This window comes from Heterocephalus glaber, unplaced genomic scaffold (genome assembly GCF_053883595.1).
Source record: "Heterocephalus glaber isolate CG9 unplaced genomic scaffold, H.glaber_assembly_v1.0 deba00000937, whole genome shotgun sequence".
Lineage (NCBI taxonomy): Eukaryota > Metazoa > Chordata > Mammalia > Rodentia > Bathyergidae > Heterocephalus > Heterocephalus glaber.
The window spans coordinates 2,398,400-2,417,350 of NW_028258173.1; the positions used below are offsets into that span (position 1 = coordinate 2,398,400).

Sequence of the window (18,951 nt, forward strand, 5' to 3'; positions counted from 1 at the left end):
CTAGTTGCTCTCCCTCACAAAGTCACATAATCACTGCCATAAGTAACCAGTGGAAGTGCATGTAATGGATTGCTGCTTAAATTAGTCAGTGTCGATACATTTACTTTGAGCCTGTTACAAAGAAAAATGTTTACCTGGAATTCAAAACCAAAGAAACCTGCAACACAAAGGTTGGTTCCCAGAGACCCAGTGGCATCTTCACAAAATATTTTGTCTGCTGATAAATCTTTAGGAAGCAGATAAAAAAGTATGAAATCTCTCTAAATATTTAAGAATTTAAATAGTAAGCTTTTTAATTAATACATGTTTGAAGTACATGTTCACATTCATCTTAGGGAGCAGGCATAGGTATTTAACAGTTGATTCTCTTATGATCCCCCTTCCTCTGCTCACCTACCACACTCCCTCTCTCTGGCTCCAGATCCCTGTTTGCCATTTCTTCATCATCATCATCATCATCTTCATCTAGGTCATGTTTGTGACATAAAGATCGCATTCATTGTGGGGAGTTGGTATATGACATCAAATCTCTTTGCCTCCCCTTCTTCCCATCCTTGCCCTCTCATTTCCCTCCCACTTGCCAAAGAGCTGTCTCTCTGTGTCCTCATATATGTCCAGTAACAGATGAATGATGAAAATAGAGTAGTTATACATAATGGAACACTACTTGATTATAAAGAGGGATAAATTCAAGTCATTTGTAGGACAATGGCTACATCTTGAAAACATGTTAAGTGAATTAAGTCAGAGAAACCAGCCTAAGTGCTTCTAACATGTAGAAAGTTTTCTGAGCACATATATAACAACTTTCCATCAAAATGAGATGAAATCAACTTGTGACATCAATTGTTTCAAAGTATGTCCTCAAAAACTATTTTACATTTCTAACAAACCAAGTATAAGTTTCACTAAAATACAAAATGCTTTCAGTTTAACAATATCTCACAACCTTTGGACCAACTAATATTGAATACTTTCAGAAATAAATATAGTACATTGGGCTGGGGATTTAGCTCGATGGTTTCGCTGCCTGCTGCACAAGCGCAAGGACCCGAGTTCAATCCCCAGTACCAAAAATATAAATAAATAATTAAATATAGTACAAACTAAATTACATTTGTAAGAATTGAACGAGAAATCTGTGGACACATTATGAAATCAGTCATGTTATTTATGCTAAATTTAATTCATTTCACTAAAAATAAAATCACTGAATGTATAGTGTAATATTTCCTGTTTTTATTGGGAAACTACTACATTCTTACTTGGTAGCATTTGCAACATCTAATACAATTAATTACCATATGCATATATATATATATATAACACTAACAGTAAGTTTTAGCAAATTATGCTGCTATGGGGCACCACATCAATCACTGTAGTCACTATGGGATTGATGCCATTTTGTACTCTACAAGAGAAACAATGTGCTTGCTCATTAACATCTCTCAACTTGCCACTCACCTATGTGGCAACCATAACTAAACTGCTTCTTTAAAATTGTCAATTTTAGATGCTCAAAATCAATATGATCAAGCTTTGTCTATGCATGGTGTATTTTACATAATAACCTCTTGGTTAGTCTACATTGTCACAAATGAAAATTTCCTTTAAGACTCAATAAAACTTCACTGTATGAATAACCTTCACTCTATGGATACAACTAAGGCAACAGGTTGCATGTAAAATGTCCCTTAAAGGCCATGTTCTGAAGACTTGGATGCAAGGTGATTTGTTGTTTGAATTTAACATTATCATGAACTTTCCAACCCAACCAGTGCATTAATCCATAGCTATATTGGAGGAAGACTGTCTCTACATATGTGCTTTGAAAGTGTGTATTGCATTGCTAACACACCCCTCTGTCTCTGATTCTTAGCGTTCTCACTTCTGGTATTTATACTAAATCTCATTTTGAGTTTTTGCATGTTTTCAGATATGAAAATCATAAAAAGCTTTCACACGTTATTTACATAGGCCTTCTCTTCAGTGGCAATTCTTTCATGGTTTTCAAGGTAAGTCAAACAATGGGTTTCCCGTATTGGTCACATACATATTGCTTCCCTCTCGTGTGAATTCTTTAATGAACTTCAATGTACTAAGAAAAATAAAACATTTCCCGCATTGTTCACATATGTTCAGATTGTTCTATGAATTCTTTAAAGTATGTAATAACACCTGTATACTGATTTTTTATTATGCATACAAAGGCTTCTCTGCACTGTCCTTTCATGTCAGAGCAAGTCACTTTATACACTGTTAATCTGCTCTCAATTTTTTAATGTCTATGATGATTACTAGAGTAACTGAAAGGCTTCTCCATATTGGTTACATCCATAGGGTTTCTAAATTATGTGATTCCTTTCATGCCTTTGACAATTCTTGTGTGTGCTAAACGCTTTCCCACATTGCTTACATATATAGGGTTTCTCCCCAGTGTGAGTCCTTTCATGTATTTTACATTCACTACGCCTGCTGAAAGCTTTCCCACATTGGTTACATACATGGGGTTTCTCTCCAGTGTGAGTCCTTTGATGTATTTCACAGTCACTGCGCCTGCTAAAAGCTTTTCGACATTGGTTACATACATAGGGTTTTTCCCCAGTGTGAATCTTTTCATGTCTGTTACATAAACTATGCGTGCTAAAAGCTTTCCCACATTGGTTACACACATAGGGTTTCACCCCAGTGTGAGTTTGTTCATGTATTTGACAATTACCATGTGTGCTGAATGCTTTCCCACATTGCTTACATACATAGGGTTTTTCCCCAGTGTGAATCCTTTCATGTATTTTACAATAAATGTGTGTACTGAAAGCTTTCCCACATTCCTTACATGCATAGGGTTTCTCCCCAGTGTGAGTCCTCTCATGTGTTCTACAATTAATGGGTGTGTTAAAAGCTTTCCCACATTGCTTACATACATAGGGTTTCTGCCCATTGTGAATCCTTTCATGTATTTTATATTGACTGTGCTTACTGAAAGCTTTCCCACATTGATTACATACATAGGGTTTCTCCCCAGTATGGATCCTTTCATGTATTTGACAAGAACTATGTGTGGTAAAAGCTTTCCCACATTGCTGACATACATAGGGTTTCTCCCCAGTGTGAGTCTTTTCATGTGTTTTACAATGATTTTGTGTCATGAATGCTTTCCCACATTGCTTACATACATAGGGCTTCTCCCCAGTGTGGATCCTTTTATGTAGTTGGCAAAAACGTTGTGTGGTGAAAGCTTTCCCACACTGCTGACATACATAACGTTTCTCCCCAGTGTGAGTCCTCTCATGTATTTTACATTCACTGCACCTGCTGAAAACTTTCCCACATTGCTTACATACATAAGGTTTCTCCCCTGTGTGGATCCTTTCATGTATTTTACATTCACTGCGTGTCCTGAAAGCTTTCCCACATTGGCTGCATACATACGGTTTCTCCCCAGTGTGGATCCTTTCATGTATTTGACAATAACTCTGTGTCGTGAAAGCTTTCCCACACTGCTGACACATATAGGGTTTCTCCCCAGTATGAGACCTTTCATGTATTTGACAAGAACTGTGCCTGCTGAAAGCTTTCCCACATTGGTTACAAACATAGGGTTTCTCCCCAGTATGAGTTCTTTCATGTATTTTACAAAGACTCTGTGTCATGAAAGCTTTCCCACATTGCTGGCACGTATATGGTTTCTCCCCAGTGTGAGTCCTTTCATGTATTTTACATTCACTGTGCCTGCTGAAAGCTTTCCCACACTGGTTACATACATGGGGTTTCTCTCCAGTGTGAGTCCTTTCATGTGTTTTAAAATGACTGTGTGTTCTGAAAGCTTTCCCACATTGCTTACATACATAAGGTTTCTCCCCAGTGTGGATCCTTTCATGTGTTTTACATCCACTGTGATGGCTGAAAGCTTTCCCACATTGCTTACATATGTAGGGTTTCTCCCCAGTGTGAGTCCTTTCATGTATTTGACAAGAACTATGCCTGCTAAAAGCTTTTCCACATTGGTTACATACATACGGTTTCTCCCCAGTGTGAATCCGTTCATGTATTTTACATTCACTGCGCCAGCTGAAAGCTTTCCCACATTGCTTACATACATAAGGTTTCTCCCCAGTGTGAGTTCTTTCATGTGTTTTACAATGACTGTGTCTCAAGAAAGCTTTCCCACAGTGGTTACATACGTAGGGTTTCTCCCCAGTGTGAGTTCGTTCATGTCTTCGACAATGACTTTGTGTGCTGAAAGCTTTCCCACATTGCTTACATACATAGGGTTTCTCCCCAGTGTGAGTCCTTTCATGCATTTTATATTGTGTGTGTTTGCTGAAAGATTTCCCACATTGCTTACATATGTAGGGTTTTCCCCCAATGTGAGTTCTTTCATGATTATCAAATGAAATGTTATTATTTAAGGATTTCAAATCATGTTTACAAAGATAGGATTTTGTTCCAGTGTGAACACTTTCATTTTTCTGAATATCATGGTGAGAATTCAAACTTTTTCCACGTTGCGTACAAATATAGGTATTCACCCTACTGTGATTTCTTTCCTGGATTTGAACAAAGTTGCATGTACTGAAGGCTCTCAGATCTTGCTTATATACAAAGGATTTCTCTTCAGCATTACTTTCCTCAGAGCAATCAGAGTAGGATTTTCCACATTGCTTATATCCATAGGGTTTTTCTTCAGGATGTGCCTCTGCGTGTTTCTGAAAGGACTGAAAGTCAGTAGGGGTTTTCTCATGTGTGTTACAGCTAGACAGCTGCTGTTCAAATCCATGGAGCTCACATGATTTGAGTTCAATATTATGTATGACGGCCACCTTTGGTGATGAATGACCAACTGGAGGTTTTCCACATGCAAGACTTTCACCTGGTTTTATACTAAGCAGCTCCGTGTGCACATTTGTATCAGGAGCCATTTCTCCATGTTGATACCATAATTTATATTGACAGCATTTATCTACATCTGCACTTCTGTCAAAGAAAAAAACAACAAAACAATCCGTCACATTTAAAAGTGTCTTTATATTAATGGTTTACCAGGAGGAGGTATGATTTGATGCCCGCTAGGCATTTTTTATCATGAATTTACTGTACAGGCTGGATGATAGCTTGGAAACAGCTTTTACCAAAGCAGTATTTATTTGGGAGTTTGGAGTTGATATGTTTGCAAAATATACTGGTTACTTTCATTTGGAACAATTGGTACATATGCACAATATGTGTTATTTTTCATACCTTTTTTCTCCATAACTCTATCCCTCCCCCTTCTAGTGAGCTTCTTCACCCTCTCCAAAATGTCTGCCTTTCTGTTTGCTACCACCTCTCCTTTATCTTACTTCTTAATTCATATTTTGCATATCTCATACAAAATACAAAATGTCATATTGAAGTTTTTGTGTTTATCTTATTTAATGTAACATGGGTTCCAGATCCATCCACTTTCTGGCAAATGGTATCAATTCATTCTCCTTTATGGCTCAATACCATTCCATTATGTATACATACCACATTCTTTCCAGTGCTGGACACTGAACCCGAGTTTTAGCGCTGAGCTATATTCTGAGTTATTATCTTTTATTATGAGACTGAGTCTCAGCAATCATTAAGTTGCTCAGACTGAGCACGAATGTGCCTCAGCTTTCCAGGATGCTCCATCTTGCCCAGACTGTCCCATTTTTCCTTTCTGGTCATCTGTGAATGGGCATCTAGGCTGTTTCCAGAGCTTTACTTTTGTAAGTTTTACTGCTACAAATGCAGGCATGCATGTAGCAGTGTAATATGATTACTTTGACTTTGGAGGAATACGCTCAGTAAAAGGACAGATTGATAAAATGGAATTTCTATTTTTACTTTTTTGAGGAACATCTATATACATTTCCATAGATGTTATACTATAATGCCATCCCCACCAACATTAGGGGAAGGTGCCTTCTAACAATGTATCTTGGAACATAAATAGATTAAATGTTTTTGAAGATTGCCTGAAAACAGCTACTATAAAAACAAAAATTAATTTTGATTTTGAATAGTTCTTCAAGATTACCAATGTTGCAAATACTGAATATGTACACCACCTTTAAATACATACAGCATTACTTACATAACTTGGTTGATAAGAAAGCAGTCTTTTTTTTTTTTTGGTACCAGGGATTGAACTTGGGACCTTGCGCTTGCGAGGCAGGCAATGGAAGCATTGAGTTAATCCCCGGCCCCAAGAAAGCAGTCTTTCAAAAATGTATGAGGGCTGGGGATTTAGCTCAGTGGTTTCGCCGCCTGCTGCACAAGTGCAAGGACCTGAGTTCGATCCCTGGTACCAAAAAAAAAAAAAAAAATACATGTATATGTAACAATATATATTGCACTTGGCTCTCAACTGAATACAAAGTTATTTTCATATACACCTTTAATCAATGCCTAAATACAATTTCATACAACAGTTTTATAATATTGAATATGGAAAAAATTTATTATTATACATTAGATAATGTCACTTGTGGCATAACGTCAATACACCCTACATTTCAGATAATGAGATATTTCAAATACTCATTTGTCAGATTCTAGATACTAAACATGGATGCATCTTTGGAGAAATTTTGTATGATTAAAGAAATCTGAGCATGGGCTCATTTTGTTTGTTTGGTTTTATTTCATTTTTGAGAAAAGATCTCACTATGTAGTTCAGGTTGGTCTCAAACTCACTACATAGCTCGAGGTAGCCTTGAACTCCTGACAATCTTCCTGCCTCGGTCACTGAAGTGTTGGGATCACAGGCATGTGCCACCATGCTTGGTTCTCTGTATTTTTTTTAACATGGCATCATTTGTGTGATTTGCTTGCTTTAATATCTCTGACCTTTGAGGAACATTCTTGTGAGTGCAAATTACCTTAGAGTTTTCCTGTAATTTTTGAACTCATCTTCAATTTGCTGGTCATCCCAATTTCTTCCTAATGTGTAGCAAAAAAGAAATGTAATAACGAGTTACTACATGCATAAAAATTACTAGCTTCCAGGTAGATTCATGGTATAGTTAGTGACCATACCCAAAGATTCATGGAAATATTTCTGTGTTCCAATAAAGTACACTGCACTAATGAGCAATAACCAATGCTCGCTGATCGCATAAATGAGAAGTGGTATCTTCCTTACCTAAAGCAGTCACATTCTTAAAGTTTTCCCACATCACATCTCGGTAGAGCTTCTTCTGGGATGGAACCAACAAAGCCCACTCCTCCACGGAGAAGTTCACAGCCACATCCTCAAAGGTCACTGCCTTCTACATCATCAGAAATATATTTCCAAGAAGAAGAGTGAGACTCACAACACAAAATATCTCAAATCTACTCATGAGAAGCTGGCACAAAGCTGAGTCCCAGAAATGGTTACTTCATGCCTTGGTCATCCAACACTTATTCTTTATCCGGCACTTGTCACACAGGAATTTTGAAGCCAGGTGGAAATTCACTGCTAAAAAAGCAGCAGAACAGGAATACTGGTTCTCCTACTGGTTAACCCCAGTTATATATGTTCACTGTCTGTAAAACATGGCTCATGGACACAGCCTACTGCATTAGACACGGGGTAAAAAAAACTAGGGTAGATGAATATCTAATGACTTGCTCTGACAGAACATAGAAAATACATCTATTTTCAGATTATTATTTAGGAAACAGATTCTTTCTTCCTATGATTGTATTTAGACAGCATTGTGAAACTTGAAACTGGTTTCACAGACAAATCAGTAAGTAAATACAAAGTAAAATTTATGAATGGCAATTTCAAAATTCTAATGAAAAGTATTATAGTATTCATTGGAGAATATCTAACAATGAAATTAGATTAAGGGAGACATTGTGGTTTTTTGTTTTTTGGAGACAGGTTTTTGCTATGTAGTAGAGGCTAGCCTTGAACTATGTAACCCAGGCTGTCCTTGAACTTGTGGCAAATCTCCTGCCTTTGCCTCCTGCATACAAGGATTTTAGGTGTGCACCACTATGCTCAGCAGTAAGACATATTATCTTGTAGATCACTGACATGAAATACTTACCTGTCACAGAGATATAAAAATTTCTAAGAGGTAATAGAAAGGGAAATGTGGGGATGGGCCAACCAACTGAAAGCCATGCCCTAGCTGCAGGCCAGGGACGTGCACCCAGCCCAGGGAGGTGATGGAACTGAGTGCCCCTCCCAGTCACACACCATGGCCCATAGCCAGAGCCCCAGGATGGGCCAGGAAGTCTGAAATGGAGGATAAATGGCAAATTTTGCAGAAGTACTCAAAGAGACCACAAAAAAGAGAAGAAAAGACCATTCAGCAGCTACTAGATAATACTAAAAAGAACAACCTAAGGCTAACTGGAGTTAGAGAAAAGCTAGAAGATAACATGGATGGAATTAATATGTTCACAGAAATCACAGTAGAAGAATCCCCAAAGATGAGAAAAGAGTTAAAAATAGAAGTGAGCGAGGCTTAAAGAACACAAAAACTGATGAAAAAAGAAGCTCACCAAGGCATATCCTTATTATACTGCCAGACTTCCAAAAACCACCACAAAAATTTAAAGCAGAGAAAAACAAACAAACAAAAAAATCGTCTATAAAGGTAAACCAATCAGAAATACAACAGACACAAACCTTGAAGGCCCAAAGAGCTTGGAATAATGTATTTGAAGGTACAATGAGTGAGAAACTTACACCCTCGTTCAACTTGCCCAGCAAAGCTCTCTTTCAAAATAAATGGAGAAATAAGGACATTTCATGAAAAAGACCAGCTCAAGAGCATCCTAAACAGAAACACAAGCCAATCCAGGTATTCCTCATTTAACAACTTGTTTTAATGACTTGGATTTAAAACGGACGCACATTATTTCTAACTTATGACCCACCACTCGGACTTATGACCCATCATTTCTGCACACTTCTGCACATATTGATAGAGTCTCAATGTCTCTTCCTGTACAGTGCACCTTGTTTATACAGAATTCTTAACTTTCACTGATTGTACTGCACAGTGCTATAGTTTTATGTTCTGTTATGTATTACATACTGCATGTAAGAGTTACACAAATAAAAGCAAAGTCTCCAAGTTGGAGTTTCCTTTGACTATTTCTTTATCCTGAATACTGCAAAGTGCATACTGTATATAATTCCTCATTTAGCACCTCATTCATTTAACAACCTAATCACAGGAGCAAGACTCAGTCATTACATGAGGAATGCATGTAGCCTACTGTATTTAGGCACATTCACTAAGCATGTTGTGCAAATAAGCACAGCATTCATGAAAGACAAATGTCTTCAAACTACATATTATTTCTATTATGTCTAATGCTGGGCACAAATAAGCTACCTTATATATTTTGGATATTGAGGCCAAAAAAGCAATCTCAAAAAATACATGGTTTCCCTGTTCTGATGCAGAAGGGAGTGACCTGGAGCACAGTTTTCTGTTTTCTTTTTTTTTTTTTTTTTTTGTACCAGGAACAAACTCGGGTCCTCGTGCTTGCAGGTCAGGTGGTGGAACCACTGAGCTAAATACCCGGCCCCAACAGCTTTATGAGACCTGTTGATCACATACAATACAGGCTGAACAACTGTGACAAAGGGCCAGAAATATTTAACAATGCATTGTTTCTATTGGGCTCATTTCCTTTTTTAAAAAAAAGTTTATTGGTACATTTTAGGTATATAATGATGACATTCCTCATTGGGAATTTGCACCTTTACATGATGCATCTTGGTTATTTTTCCCCTTTCCCCTACCCCCCTTTCAATTCCTCCAGCCCTCCCTATTTACAAAGACTCTGTTTCCATTTTTTTCTTTTCTCATATTTTTTCCTTTCCCCTATTCCTCCCATTTCCTCTTCCCCTTTTGACCTTTTCTTCCTGTTTCACAATATCTATTATACATTTTGATTCTTATTACACTTTCAGTTTCTTACACCAGAGAAACCATTTGGTATTTACACGTGTGTCCTATTTACTTCACTTAAGAGTATGGCCTCAATATGCATCCATCCAGCTATAAATGTCTCTAGTTTATCATTCTTTATGGCTGAGTAGTACTCCATTTTCTAAAAAACCCCACATCTTCTTCATCCAGTCACCAGTTGATGGGCATTTGGGCTGTTTCCAAGATTTAGTTATTACAAAGGGTGCTGCTATAAACATGGGTGCACGTGTATCGCTGTGGTGTGATTCTAAACCCCCAGAATTTGAAAGGCTGCCAGAGGAAAAAAAAAAAAATCACATACAAAGGTAAACCAATTAGAATCACAGCAGACTTCTCAGCACAAACTCTAAGGGCCAGGAGCTTGCAGTGAAGTATTTCAAGCCCTAACAGCAAATAACTTCTGACCTAGATTCTTGGGTAGCTCACTCAAGCTATACTACAAAGCAATAGTGATATATGGCATGGTACTGGAACAAAAATAGACATGTGGATCAATGGAACAGAATTGAGGATACAGGAACTACTCCACACACATTCAACTATTTCATCTTCAACAAAGGGGCCAAAAGCATATATTGGAGGAAAGACAGCCTATTCAACGTGTGGTGCTTGCAAAACTGGTTATCTGTGTGCAGAAGATGGAAACTGGACTTTTATGTCTCACCATATACTAAAGTGAAATCTAAATGAATCAAAGATCTAAACATTCAAACATAGACATTGAACCTACTGGAAGATAAAATAGGGTAAACACTTGATGACATAGGTATATGGATTTTCTAAATAGAAACTCAATCACACAAGAAAGAATGGCAAGAATTTTCCACTGCCTGCCTCCCAAGCGGAAGGACCCGAGTTCAATCCTAGATACCAAAAAAAAAAAAAAAAAGAATGGCAAGAATTAACAAAGGAGATTATATCAGACTAAAAAGCCTCTGTACACCAAAAGAATCAGTTAGTAAAGAGATAGTGTACAAAAAAGGAAAAAAAAGAGCCAGGGATTTAGCTCAGTGGTTCCACAGCCTGCTGCGCAAGTGCAAGGACCTGAGTTTTCTTTTCGGTTTTTTTTTGAGACAGGGTCTTGCTATGTAGCCCAGGCTAGCCTCCACCTTTAAGTGATCTTCCTGCCTTAGCCTCCATACTCCTGGGATTACAGATAATGTGTCACCATGCCTGGCTGAAAAATAGGACATTAAAAGATAGTTTTTAGGGGCTTGGGATTTAGCTCAGTGGTTCCTCTGCCTGCCTTGCAAGCAGAAGGACCCAAGTTCGATCCCTTGGTACCAAAAAAACAAAACAAAACAAAACCCCAAAAGATAGTTTTTATTCCTCTTAGAGATAAGTGGCTTCCTGAGACCAGGGCATAAACAGCTTCCCCACCTCTCCTCAGCCCAGATGAAAAACAAAATACGCAGGTGATGACACCAGGAAGCCTGGAGCCAGGTTTCCTTTCCACAAGAAGGGGGTCCGTGGGCTAAAGACAGCTGGAAGGGATGAAGCCAGTGTGGAGATCTGCATTATCTCTGTGTTCCCTGTACAATGCTCCTTAAGCTAAAGTACCTTTGCCCACCTTTCAATGGAGAGCTGGTGAGCTGAGGAAAAGAGGCCAGCCACTCTGTCTCCTCACTGCTAGCTTTGAGCAAATCCCTTCTCATTCTTAGCCAATTACAGGCTCTGATGTGTTCACTGGCCAGCAAGGGAAAATGAGCATATGAGCCTCAGAGGCCAGTAACTGTTTCTTAATAATTCTATGTTAATGAACAACTTTTGTGCAGTACTGTCTCTTTCCACACTTATTCAGTAATTATTGTCTTAGCATTCACTATGGTAATAGGGTAAAATGAGACCAATGTATTAAGGCCTTGAGCCAGGATTTAGTAACTAACAGTTTCTTTTCTTAGCATTGACTAAAGGAAAGTGGATGCATTTGTTGCAATTACCGTCAGCCATAGATGATCAAGCTTCTCATAGTTTGCAACATCTGAATTGGGTTGCTAGGTAAAATACATGTTTTCCTAGTTTTTGTCTCAATTGATTATTTAAAAATACAGTAATACCTTGTTTCATGAATGCTTTTGTTCCCAAACAATTTGATTCACACACAAAAGCATTCAACAAAATTTTGTTTCCATTTGCAACCTCCACATCTGGTGACAAACACGACCATGGCCACCTTCCCCACACAAACACAAACACATCCACCTTCCCCAAAATTGTAAAACAAATTAAGTTCATAAAACAACGTACCACTGTATATTGATTTACATTTGTAATACTGGTTTTCACTGCAGACATCTTATTTCATGTTCTTTAAAACATGAGCGCTGGGGCAGGGGATTTAGCTCAGTGGTTCTGGCGCCTGCTGCACAAGCGCAAGGACCTGAGTTCAATCCCTGGTAACCCCCTCTCCAAAAAAAACATGAGACCTGTGCATGGTGGCACATGCCTGTACTCCCAGCACTTGGGAGGTGAAGGGGGGTGGTCTGCCTTGAATTCCATAGTGAGCTAAAGGCCAGTCTGAACTGCACAATGAGACCTCGTCTCAAAAAACTGAAAACAGAGGCCGGGGATTTAGCTTAGTGGTTTTGCCGCCTGCTGCACAAGCGCAAGGACCTGAGTTCAATCACCGGTACCCCAAAAAAGCCAAAAAACCAAAAAAACCCTGAAAACAGGGGCTGAGGATTTAGCTCAGTGGTTCCACCGCCTGCCTCACAAGCACAAGGTCCCTAGTTCCATCCCGGTACCAAAAAAAAAAAAAAAAACCCAACTGAAAATAAATAAATAAATTAATTAATTAATTACTGCAGCAAGGAATGGTGGTACACCCATGCAAATACAGTATATTGGGAATATGAAGCAGGGGGATTACAATTTCAAGGTCAAAAGGAGCAATTTAGCATGACTTTGTACTGTTATGCAACCAGCATAAGATCAGAAACATATTTGAAATGATTCCTAGAATTCAGGTAGTAAATAGCACAACTTCACTGAGATTGAAGTAGAAAAAGGTAAATCAATAATACATAGGTAGATTAATGTAGTTCCAAATTTTAACTAACTTCAGAAATGCAAAGTATATGGGATTCATTCTAAGTCACTTAATAATATTCATGCACTAGGTGTTAGATACGTTTAGAACATTCAAAAAAAACAGAATATTTCCAAACATTCAGTTAGAACATAAGCAATCTTCCTCCAGTTATTAAGTATAAATATTGCCTCAATTGTAATACAGAAAAATTAGAAATTGTAGAGAGCAAACAGATTGACGAATCCCATTTGCTTTCATTTCTCGGTGCCAGGTAGGGGTAGGAAATCCAGGGCCTCAGTGTCCCTGAGCAACTGCTCTACAACCAAACCATATTCAGCTCACCCACAGGCTTCTAAGGCAAAATTCCTTCTTAAATAATCTCATTGCAAATATAAGTCACCAAAGGAATTTTGAAATATTTAGGGTTAGATGATAGTTTAAGAACACTGTCAAAGTTTCAAATAAGCTTTCAGCTAAGTATAGAGATTTTAAGAAAGTTTTAGCAAAACACTTCATGAGAAAAAAAAGAAACATTAATTAACAAAACTGACATCAAATCATCTGAAAAATATGAACAAGACAGCAAGTAACAACAAGGCAGGGGTAATGGCAAAATTCACTATGAAACTGAGAAATACTTGCAGAGACTGTTGGTATTTTAATTCTGAGAGTCACTATGTGGCCCATGCTGACCATCCAATTTTGATCCTGTGATCAGCCTCTGGAATGCTGGGATTACATGAGGATACTGTACCTCTGCACCTGGCTGATCCAGGATATTTTCAGATAAGTATCACTAAATTGTCATTTAATGAACTTTAGATAGTAGATACAGTCTTAGTAATGTCTAAAACTTCAAACATGGTACATGAATAAGAGGGACTGTGGAGAATTAAAGAGTTGGCAGCCAACTCAAGTGGCAGACAAACAACTTCCTGTCATAAATTCATCTCCCGTGAAACTTTAAGATACAGATCAAGGTGAGATATGTAGACACACCATTTCTGCATGAGGAATACATCTGTCATGTATAAAATATATACTAATATAACTTTTATACTAAAAAAAGTACGCTTAGCTAGACAAGGTCTCCCATATCTAATTTTAAAAAAGGTAGAGCTAGGTCTGGAGGTAGATACCAGTAATCCCAGCACTTGGGAGACTGAGGCACGACTGCCATGAGTTCAAGGCCAGCCAGGGCTACATAGCAAGATCCTGTCTATAAATAAATAGGGAATCTCTGCAGAAATTTCACCAAGGTAGTGTGATCTTTACCTGAAACTCGGCAATGTTTTACAAGAAAAGGCTATAACACCTACACGTGCAGATTTTTAAGGCCAGGATAAAACATTAAATAGTAAGTTAGAAGGACTGATTGGAAAATAGCTTCCTATCTTGGCAAAAGCTAAGCGGTAGCATTGGTCCTTAGCATATATGATGCCCTAGATGCAATGTGAAGTACAACATACACACAAACCCACACAGACACATATTCACACATACACTCACATACACACACCGTCACAATATTTTAATTAAGTGATGTTTATGTATTTTATCAAAGGATAGTTCAGCACCAGAAACATAAATCAACAAAGAAAAACCTCACGATTACTTGAATCTTGGCATAACCATGTTTTCAAAATCTTAATTTCTATTAATTATTTATTAAAGGTCTCAAATAAAATGCCAAAAGGGGTTAACAACTAGATAAAGAACATATAACACAAAACTAACACATGAGACTCTAAATGGAGACACTCTACATGAATTATTTTAGGATGAGAAGTCAAGGATATTCACTATCTCCACTGTTCTGTCACATGAGCCCAAACTTCACGTGTCATGTTATAATGCAAGAAAGAGAAATAAATGACATAAGCAAAATCATTATCCGGAGACGACAGGCTTTATCAAGACGTAACATCTTAGAACAATGATAAGAGGTTCTATCTTGTCAGAGATCAACTGGAAAATATCATAGTCCTTTTCATAGTTTTAATACTCACTAAAACTATGAATACAGTAAAGCCAGGGGATTCCCAGTCAGAAAACAGTATAAGGGATATAGTATAAGCAGTAACATTTTCTCTAATATGTTCGTAGGGCAGCAAGAAAGAGAATACTTCCAGCGCATTTATATCACCGATAGAACTTGAAAAGCCTGCTTTCCCACAACTATGGAAAAGGCAAAGGAGGTGTTATGTTGCATCCAAGTGCTTTGTCAAGAATGGAAGGGCTGGGGATTTAGCTCAGTGGTTCCGCCGCCTGCCTCGCAAGTGCAAGGTCCCGAGTTCGATCTCCAGTACCAAAAATACAACAAGATCAACAAAAAATTTTTAAAATATTAAAAGGTACGGAGAATGTAGTTCAGAGAAAAAGACCCAAGTTCAATCTTCTGTACAATAAAAACATCAAAAACACCTAAAATCTGTTGTATCCTGGAGAAATCCCTTTCCATCACACTTGGATGACGATAGCTACCAATTTTTAAGCCACACGAGCTCAGACAGTTTCCTAATTTCCACTTTTTCCTCAAAAACAATTAGGGACAGGTGTGCTGGCACCCACCTCTACTCTCAGTACTCCGGAGGCAAAGTCAGGAGGATTGCCACGAGTTAGAGGCAAACTTAGCCTACATGGTAAGTTCAAGGCCAACCTGAACTACACAGAAGCACCCAGTCTCAAAAGGATAACACAAAACAATTTGATTAGGTAATCTGATTAGCAGGAGGAGACATATTTATCTAAATTTTACTAAGTTTTCTCCTTCCTGACTGCCTGTGATATCTGACCCATTCTCAGATTGAGGCAGCACACAATCCTTTATTGTCACTGACACTCTAGCCTCAGGGGAAGACCCTCTCCCTTGTAGGTGTGGATATCAACACCATCACCACCTCCTCCTCTCCCACTTTCTCTCTCCTCCCATTTGCTCCTCCCTGCACAGAAAACTCCTTCACCACTAACCACTCACAAGGCTGCAGACTTCACATTTCAGGCTTTGCTCCTACTACAATATTCCCTTCATATAAAGTCCACCTGAACCAGCCTTTCAATTCTTAAAACAATGTTTACAGTCCAAGGACTACAATTACTTGACAGGCTGCCCCTCTCCTTTTCCACTCCTACCAAATCACATGTCCAGGTAGATGCCTGAGTTTAATGATTCTCACAGTGTAACACGCAGCTCCTGGAGATAATCCTTAGCAGGAACACTTTCTCCTGCCCTTGGTAATGCATTAACATCCCTTCCATGTCTCTCAGCATTCTGAACTCTATGGGAAGGCCTCACTTAAGTGGTCTCTCTGCTAACAGAGGGGCCACCTAAATCATAAATATGATAAATATTTTTGCATTGCTGTGTATGTAACAGGAGTTCACTGCATGCTTGGCAAGCACTCTACCATCAAATCACATGGCCAGCAATTTTGAACATTTCTTTTTTTTTTTTTTTTCTTCCTTATTTCTTTGGGGAAGGGTGGTCTTCTCTATGTCCTTTGACTCAGGATCTCACTAAGTAATTCAGGCTGGCCTCGAACTCACTAGGTATCCCAGCCTGCACTCCAACTCACAGGAGACTTGCAGCCTTGGCCTCCCAAGTGCTGGGATAACAGATGTGCACCACCAAGCCTGGCGATCCTTTCTTTCAAATCTCAGGGCATGAACCATCACTTATCCTGAGTTTGACAATGTGGTCATGTTGCAGGATAAAAGAGACAGGAGAGGCCACTAGGAGTCAGGATTTATTAAAAGTGCATGGCATTAAGGTGGACTTGTGTTTAAAAGCAGCCGAAGCCTCGCACAAAGGAATTTTTCAGCTTATATACCTTTTCTGGAGGGGTAGGTACGAAAAGGAACAAAGACTTTTTTGCTTGTTTGTTTTACTCAGTGACTGCTTTGCAGTTTAGCCTTGAGAGCCAAATATCAGGAGTTTCAAGATGTCCTCAACTTTGTCTACAGCATCACAGTCGCCAAACTTAGCTGGGTCTTTTGAGGCAGACAGTTCCTCAAAGGTAACAGGACTTCACTTACTGGAATATAACTGTCTACCTTACTAGCACCAGGGGGAGGTCAGCCTTGAAAGAGGGCAGATTCCTGAGAAATCAGGTCATCACAGGACCCTGGCAGCAAAAGCCTTCCTGTTTACCTTACGGGTAGAGGAGTGGAGATCAGCAGCACACGGGGCTGCGGAGCTGCAAAAGCTAGGAGACTGCTGTCAGCAAGGAAAACTGACTTTCCCGTAAGTTCTGCTTTAGGCTCCTACTGCAATGTGGGCGATTTACTCTCATCACAGAGCAGCTCTGGCCTGAGGAGCTAAGTTGTGGCTGAGAGCCCGTCACAGGTATTTGTAACACTGAAGGCCGCAGGCCTGCTGGAGGGAAAAAGGACACCAGGGACCCCGCACGCCAGTGCCCCACTCCACTCCCCAGCGGAATCGGGGTCTCCCCACCACGCCCTCTCCGCGCACAGGTGGAGACGCGGCTGTGGGCTGCGGCTGCCGAGACTGCACTCCGGGCTGGCGGGGCGGCTGTGGAGACGGGGCGCTGGGCACGCACAACAGTCCTGCGCGAGGCGGCCGGGAGGCTCGGAGCGCAGGCGGGAGCCCAGGAGCCGCTCCGGAGCCGCAGGGAGGCGCCGGCCGCCATTGCTGTGCCCACCGCGTCCGCCCAGACTGCACCCGACCCGCCGTCCGCGTCAGGGGCACCCGACCCACAACGTCACCATTGTGTGGCTGGAGGGTCTCCCCGGGTCCTTCGCACGCAGCCCGCAGCCGGCAGACATCCTAAAGCGAGACGGCCCAGCCAGCTGGAGCGGCTCTCAACTCTCCTCCGGGTCCGGATTTCGGAGGAGGAAACAGAGCCCGCCTCCCCGGGCCACCTGATTGGACAGTTCGTAAAGCCCCCTCCCCTTCGACGCTGATTGGCTCCTGCCCCACTGCCCGCCTTCTGAACTGAGAGTGACAACAGACGCCAACCAAGCCTTACCAGTGTGAGGGCAACTCAAATGGGAGATTGTAAACCAGATGCTTCTTGACCGGTTTGTCTCTCAGGATGCTGACCTGTCCTACCCTGCATTTAAGCAAAGTTTACTTCTGGCTTAGGGCTGCCTGTGTTTTTTTTTTTTTTGTCAGAGAAGTTTAAAATTTATCTAAAACCATCTCTGTACTGACACACACATACATAAAGTAGCACATTCTAAACAGATAACAGGAAAACTTAATTCCTTTTAAATACAGTTCTTAATTTATTAATGACAGTGGTTCTGCCGCCTGCTTCGCAAGCACAAGGACCCGAGTTCGACCCCCGGTACCAAAAAATAATTTATTAATGGCATGCATAATCAAATTATGCAGACTGAATTCATGGCAAATACTTGTATTCTTAAAATGCTAGTATTTTTTGCTGGTGTGGTGGCGCACGCCTGTAATCCCAACAATCAGGAAGCTGAGGCAGGGGGATTGTCAAGAGTTCAAGGCCAGCCTGAGCTACATATCAAGAACCTGTCCTCCAAAAACCCAAAAAATAAATCATATACTAGTTTTTGTATTCTATAGCCTTAACATTGATACTAGAACAGTGATTCTCACCTGGGAACATTTGATAATATCTGGTTGTCTTTTTTGTTTTTAAGGCAGGGTCCTGCTATGTAACTTAGTCTGTTCTTGAACTCGGTATTTAGCTCAGGCTGGTCTTGAGCTCCCTGTGATCCTGTGTCAGCCCAGTGCTGCGCTTATAGGGATGGCTCACCATGCCTGGCTACTCCAGTCTCCTTACTGGCCTCAGGGGGCTCTTCCTATGTGTTGCTCTTCCAAATGGGGTCATCTGTCCTCTAAGGCAGTTCCAGCATTAATTCACATGGAGAAATCACTGTGAGACAGCGGTACGAGTCCAGGCAAGGCCAGGACACAATGGAAGAGAGGGAGGCCCTGCTGTTGTGAGAAGTGAGAAACTAGGA

General features: G+C 40.0%; 1 protein-coding gene across 1 annotated transcript; it reads right to left on the bottom strand.

Moving 5' to 3' along the window:
• Positions 1-713: 713 nt before the first annotated feature.
• On the bottom strand, positions 714-17,705 carry LOC101725105 (uncharacterized). The gene is made up of 3 exons (XM_087208322.1): positions 7,160-17,705; positions 6,897-6,957; positions 714-4,980 (listed from the first exon to the last, which is right to left on the bottom strand). The coding sequence occupies exons 1-3, from the start codon at positions 7,191-7,193 to the stop codon at positions 2,349-2,351; spliced, it is 2,727 nt and encodes a 908-aa protein (XP_087064448.1). The 5' UTR covers positions 7,194-17,705; the 3' UTR covers positions 714-2,348.
• Between the last annotated feature and the right edge of the window lie 1,246 nt (positions 17,706-18,951).